The sequence below is a fragment of the Orycteropus afer genome, unplaced genomic scaffold (genome assembly GCF_000298275.1).
Source record: "Orycteropus afer afer isolate SDZICR_OR568_19922 unplaced genomic scaffold, OryAfe1.0 scaffold00016, whole genome shotgun sequence".
Taxonomy (NCBI): Eukaryota; Metazoa; Chordata; class Mammalia; order Tubulidentata; family Orycteropodidae; genus Orycteropus; species Orycteropus afer.
This window is the reverse complement of record NW_006921603.1, coordinates 17,445,530-17,452,548: the sequence shown is the minus strand read 5'-3', so window position 1 is coordinate 17,452,548 and position 7,019 is coordinate 17,445,530. Positions and strand designations below refer to the sequence as shown.

At 41.3% G+C, this 7,019-nt stretch overlaps 1 protein-coding gene across 1 annotated transcript in view; it reads right to left on the bottom strand.

The window, feature by feature from the left end:
- DNAJC6 (DnaJ heat shock protein family (Hsp40) member C6) overlaps positions 1-4,597 on the bottom strand; it is a 143,904-nt gene extending 139,307 nt beyond the window's left edge. The window contains exon 1 of the mRNA XM_007959208.2: positions 4,402-4,597. Within this exon, the coding sequence (XP_007957399.1) occupies positions 4,402-4,597 (196 nt within the window). The remainder of the gene's footprint in view (positions 1-4,401) is intronic.
- Between the last annotated feature and the right edge of the window lie 2,422 nt (positions 4,598-7,019).

Sequence of the window (7,019 nt, the reverse complement as noted above, 5' to 3'; positions counted from 1 at the left end):
ACAACTCTCAAAAACATAGGATTTGGGCTGCCTTGTGATGGAGTCCCAGTATAGTATAAACATAAATTTTATATGCATTGGGAAACCAAGAAGTTTGTGAGACTTGGTTTATTAAGATACTCACTTCATGAAGGCGGTCTGTAACTGAACCCACAATATATCTGAGATATGCCTATACTTCAGTGGCTTGAGGTAGAAAGTTCCACTTTTGTAGACTCTACTTTCCCTGAAAGGTAGAGTTCACATTAGGGAAATATGAGTTGGTGTAGCTGCAGTGCCATTTGGGATATAGCAGAATGACCTTTGAATGACAATCTTCTCAGACAATAATCTGAATGAAGAAAAAGTGAGCCAGGCAGAGCTCTACAAGACACATTAGATGGAGAACTGCTCTGGAATCTGCCACTTAAGAGTGTGTTGACTTAGAAAATCATTACAGTTCTCTGAACATCTGTAACTCTTTCATCTAAAAACAGAGAGGGGAGATCAAAGTAGATAATGTTTCCAATTCAACCATCAGTTGAAATGATGCCTGCACAGAAAGACAGTTTTAAGACAAACTCAGATCTTAGAGTCAGAAGACAGGAATCTGGTTATCATTAACAAGTTTTACCTTGGGCAAGTCTCCTATCCTCTCTAAGAAACAGTTACTTCATCAGATAAATCAGAACGACACAAATAGCAAAGTGAAAAGAAAGTGCAAAAGTTTTCTTCATGTTTTTTAAGCCTCAAAGCAAAGCTCTATGGGAACAACAGCTATTAGCATTCTTTTATAAATGGAGAACAAAGGAGCTCTTGTAGCATAGTGCCTAAGGCACTTGACTGCTAACCAGAAGGCTGGCTGTTCAAACCCACCAGCCACTCCTCTGAAGGAAGGCATGGTAGTGATGTTGTTGTTGTTGTTGTTATGTGCCATTGAGTCGGATCCAACTCATAATGACCCCTCCTTTGGTTTTTGAGGTGGTATCACTACAGAAGTAGATTGCCCAACCTTCCTTCCGAGGAGTGGCTGGTGGGTTTGAACAGCCAGGCTTCTGGTTAGCAGTCAAGTGCCTTAGGCACTACACTACCAGAACTCCTAAGGTAGTGATATCACCTCAGAAACCTAAGGAGGGTCAGTATGAGTTGGGGCTGACAACTCAACAGCACATAACAATAACATAAACGGGGAACAGGCTTAAAGATGTTACTAGGTTTTTTAGCTAATAACAACAGTACAGAGGTTTGATCCCAACTGTCCAGTCACAGGCACATGCTGGTTACTCTACCTATTTAACACAAGTCCAAGGAAATGAATTAAGTGTCCAAGTATTCTATTTATTACAAATTGCCACACAAGTGTAAGTCATTGTTAAGACAAAGCTTTAAATTCCTTAGATAGGCCACAACATTTTTTTCCCCCATTCATATAATTCTGTCAGAGCAAAATCCCCCACGAACTACCAATTCTATCCAGCATGTCAGGGTATAATCAGTTAAATAAGTAGGTAGATTACTGCTGTTTTAGATCCATGATTTCAATTAAAAATCCTAAACAAATGGATACATTTACACTGCTCAACGTCTTATTTTGAGGATCGTAGAAGAAAAACCATAGACAAGACAGATACAATCGGACTAGTAAATGATACCTGCTACCTAACCAAAGAAAGCCCACTCTCAGTGCCCAATCCTTCATCTGAACAAAATAAACAGCATCTTTCCAAACTGCATTTTCAATTAAAAATATGCATCAATATTGCCATAAGAAACAGAGTGTTATTGTACCAGTAGAACAAAGCCACACCATTTCCTAACCAGAAAGAGGAGTGAGTGATGGAAAGGAAATCCCTGCAACCTCTGTACAGTGACAGTTTCATCAAGCTGAAGAACCAACTTCTGGCAATAGCACATTAGACATAACAATATTCTAAATGAAAATGCTTCCCCATTACAATTGTACTTAATTAAGGTAATTCATTCTTCTGCTCTAAACATATTAAAAAGTCTTATTTGGTGAAAATAACAACTCTCAAAAACATAGGATTTGGGCTGCCTTGTGATGGAGTCCCTAAGTGTGGCAAACAGTTAAGCCCTGGGCTACTAACTAAAAGGCTGGGAGTTCAAGTCCACCCAGAGGCATCTTAGAATAGCCTGGTGATCTCCTTCTGAAAAACTAGCCATTATAGGAATTAACTCAATGGCAACTGGTGTAGGGTTTTATTTGTTTGGTCCTGCGAGAGTTAACTACCCCTAGTGAATTATGACCCTACTAAAGGCCAGACTGTCTTATTCACCACTGTATTCTTCACAGTGCTTAGCATAGAGTCTGGCACATAGCAGGGTTTATGAAATATATGTTGCATTTATTCTAGAATATATACATATTTTAAAACAAATTCCAATTCTTAAAATCACAATCCCAAAGAAGAATGAAATGCATGAATTTTTTCATTTCTTTCATTTCCCTGAAATGGGGATCCTTCACATTCATTTTGAATATGTTCATTTTCATTTCAATTATTTATTGACATGCCCACCATTTTACCAAAAGAGTTATAGTGGCATCATTGAGAATAGATGAATCTTTTTAAGATCTAACAGGAAACCACATCCACTCAAAAGATAGTTTGTATTTTGATATACCACAGCTTTGGAAAACATAAATCAAATAACCACATACCGTCAATACCAAAGCCCTAAAACCATCAGTCCATTGGGGTAATACTTGTTCTATTAAAATGGTCATGAGAGAATAACCCACCAACACCTTCCTCAACTTCAATAAGAGCTTGTATAGGTAAAATTCACTTCCAGCCCAGGATATTTGAACATCTGTTAACAGTATTTCACAACTTAGATGAATAGAAAACAGTAGTTTCAAGGAGGGTCATTTATATGATTAAAAGACATAAGCGTTTGCTTGCAAAGTATGGGAAGTAAATTCAGTTAGGTTTCATCACTGCCCAAACAACTCAACACAAATATTTCCTCCAGAGTCTTTAGTTATCTGTTATTGAAATTACCAGTGTAGAGCAAACGACTGAGCACTTCAGCTAGAAATTATCTTTATGTAAACCATCCTGGTTCCCTGAAAAGATAAGCAAGCAGCTATAATAACAGTCCTGGTCCAACAAGAATATATTACATAACTGTTTTCCTATGGAAATTGCTAAAAGAGCATTTCCAAGAAAGAAAATCCAACTTGCTAAAATTCTTCATAAAAGATGGTTGTTGTCCTGTGGCTTCCAGCCAAACAAAAGACAGACATAAGAGTTGAACATTTCCCTGAGGGAGATACACTCCTTGGAGAGATCAACCATGGGAGAAAAAAGGGCTGTTTATGCACAAGGAGACAGCTCAGGGGGCAGGAGTGCATGAAGGGATGGACACAGGGAAGAGGTAACTATCGGGAGGAAGTGGGAGGGGAGCTGTTGCATTGGGGTAAATTGTAGTCAATACCATGAGACAAAGTGTATGTGAACTGTTGTATGGAAAGTGAATTTCTTCTGTAAATTTTCCTCCAAATCACAATTAAAAAAATTAAAAAAAAAAAAAAAAGATGGTTGTTGTTATGTGTGGAGTAGGACTCGACTCATAGCAACCCCTCCTTGGGTTTCCGAGGCGGTATCACTACGGAAGTAGATTGCCCAACCTTCCTTCCTAGGAGTGGCTGGTAGGTTTGAACCACCAGCCTTCTCGTTAGCAGTCAAGTGCTTTAGGCACTATGCTACCAGAGCTCAAATACAAAGTTTAGAAGCATTTCCATTTTTCCCTAAAGGGTTATAAAATATTAGTATAATCAAAACAAAAGGATAACGACAAACAAAATCAAAGCCAAAGCAGATCAAATAAATTTAATTGTGCAGATCAAAAAAGCTGTGCAAAACAACACAACTCTAGATTCCAAGTAAAAAGTGCTCGAGAATGGTAACAGCATTAAACCGAGCAGAACGAGTTAAGATGTGGCAGAGCTTTACAGAATTTCAACGAAAATCAGCAATACAAGAATAACAATCAACGCATTTGCTCCTTCACCTCTCTCCCTCTACAAGCAGGGTAGTGAAAGCAGCTGCCGCTCCCCGCCCTCCTTCCAAGCCGCTCTTCACGCCAGCCCCTCCCTTTTCCTCTCTACTCCTCCCCTCCCCTTTCCATCTCCCTCCCTGCCCCTAGCAGCCTTATTCAGCAGTTAGAAGAGATTAAGAGGTGCTCATTGTAGTCCCTGGGCCTCCGGACTGACGTGTCCTAGCTCCCTGGACCAAAGAAATTAAAGACGCAACACCCTGGTCGCTTTAGGTGCCCTCTCCTTCATCCGGACCCCTCCCAGGCCAGGGTTGGAGTAGGAACATCGGGCTAGTTGGCTGGGCCCCACCTGGAGGGCCCAGTGTAGCTACTTGCTGCGCTCCCAGCGGGCAGCGCTACCTGAGCTGTCCATGGTGCTGGCATGGTCCTGAGGATGCCGGGCGGGACTCCGCGCCGCCGCAGCCGCGGCATTCACTCTCTGCTTGCCGCCACCCCCGCCGCTTCCCGCACTTAAGTCCCCGTTACTGTCCACCAGCTGCAAGGATTCATAACCATCGTTGCTGGTCTTTTTCCGGTAGCTCCCGAGGAGGCTCATGGGCAAGCTTAGAGAGGAGGAAAATAAATCACCTGGGAGAGGATGAAGGTGAAAGGTGGAAAAGGAAGGAGGAATTAAAAAAAAAAAAAAAAAATCAAGTGCCCGACATGACGCAAAGAGGAGGGAAAAGAGGGAACCGCCACCAAAGAGGAGCTTTGCGGGGCGAGGAGAAGCCACCGCCCTGGGCAGAGCGCAGCTCGAGGAGCCGGGAGCGAGGGAAAGGAGGGAGAATGCCGCGGGCGGGTGTGCGCGTCCTCAGTGCCGCCACTGAGCCACCGGCCCTGCCAAGCTCCGGGCCCCGGGCCAGCCACCCTCTGGCTGAGGAGTGCCCGGAAGCAATCCTATAGGTGTCGCCGCGTAGTCGGCCGCGCAGCAGGGCAGCTCCAAGCGCGGCTGGCCCGCGGGGAGGAAAGAAAAGGGAGGGAATAAAGGAGGAGAGATTCGTGGGGAGCAAGGGCTGAAAGCAGAGAACGGAACATGTAGGCAGGGGGAGTGGACTACTACGACTGGGGGAGGGGGCTGTTTTCGCGTGTGTGTAAGTAAAGAAGAAAGGGGCTGAGTGTCTCTGACCGGTAAGCTTTGGGGACAAAGGGTCTCTTGGTAAGATCCAGACACGCCCAATTTGTATAACTTAGCCTATATTTGCTGGAAGAGGACTGACTTGTAACTCAATTGAAAGAAATGATTGTGTGTTAAGGTTATACTTATTCAAGAATATAAAGAAGCAGCAATATTTTTACACTTTTCATAGAAGGGAGATGATCACTAAGTTAGACATCCAAGAGTGGACTATCCTAACTCTGTAAGGCAGTTCATTCCTGACTAGTGAAGAGATGTGACTGCTTAGTAACTATGTGCTGAATAAATAGGGAAGAGACTAAGGGTAAGTCAGGTGCAATTCAGATCTGACATAATTTACCTTGGGACCTGGAAAAGAACTATATCACTCAGCTGGATTAAGAGGATGATTGGGAAGTGAGGAAGAAAAGGATTTTCTTTCAATACTCTAGTCCCACCCTACCTCCACCACCATCCTTTTTCATTTTTCTCTTTTATAATTCTGGGCAGAAGACTGGCAGTTCAAACCCACCAGCCACTCCTTGGAAGGAAGATTGGGCAATCTACTTCTGTAGTGATACTGCCATGGAAACCCAAGGAGGGGTTGCTATGAGTGGGATACCACTCCATGGCAGTGAGTTTGGTTTTGGAATTCTGGGCAAAGAAAGCAGTCACTTATTATTAGAAGAGAATTTATCACAAATAAATGAAGCCTAAGTCAAGCCTCCTTTTTTGCACAAATTCCTTTCAAGGATGTGTATCTAACTTTATATCTATAATTTTGTATCATTCTTAAAGAGGACCCAAATGTTGTATAAGTGTCAGGCCTCACAAAACCTGGATATAACTGTTAAGTACCAAAGTACAATTACCAAATGTTCATTTTTACCTGAATGATAAAATTGTAGATGACTTACACATTCTCAAATGAGAAGACTCAGAATGAGAAGAAACAGCTACAAATATTCATTAATAATCAGAACATGAAATGTATAAAGTACGAATCTAGGAAAATTGGAAGTTTATAAAAAATGAAACAGAATGCATAAATATCTATATCATAGGCTGAAATTGCATTTTGAATTGGACAATCATATGTTCTACTGTGCTGTGAATGACAAATTGAAGAAGTATGGCATCACATTCATCATCAAAAAGAACATTTCAAGATATATACTGAGGTACAACACTATCAGTGATAATATAACCGTACACCCACAGGGAAGACCAGTTAATAGGACTATTGTCCTATTACACACCAACCAGTAATACCAAAGATGAAGAAACTGAACTTCGTTTTTTTTTGTTTGTTTGTTTTTGTTTTTTTACCAACTTCTGTATACTGAGATTGATAAAACATGCAATCAAGATGGATTGGAAATTACTAGTGATTGGAATGTAAAAGTTGGAAACAAAGAAGGATCAGTACTGGAAAATATGGCCTTGCTGATAGAAACTACACTGGGGATCAGATGATAGAACTTTGCAGGACCAATGACTTATTCATTCCAAATACTTTCTTCAACAGCATAAATAGCAACTATACACATGGACCTCACTAGATGGAATACACACAGGAATCAAATTGACTACATCTATGAAAAGAAACAGTGGAGAAACTCAATATGGTCAGTCAGAACAATGCCAGGGGATGACTGTGGAACAGACCATCTTACACAAAGAAAAGTTCAATGTGAAGTTGAAGAAAATTAAAACAAGTCCACAAAGGCCAAAGTATGATCTTGAGTATATCCCACCTGAATTTACAGACCATCTGAAGAACAGACTTGATGTACTTATTAGTAATGACCAAAGACCAGATGACTTGTGGGATGATATCAAGGACATAATACATAAAGAAAGC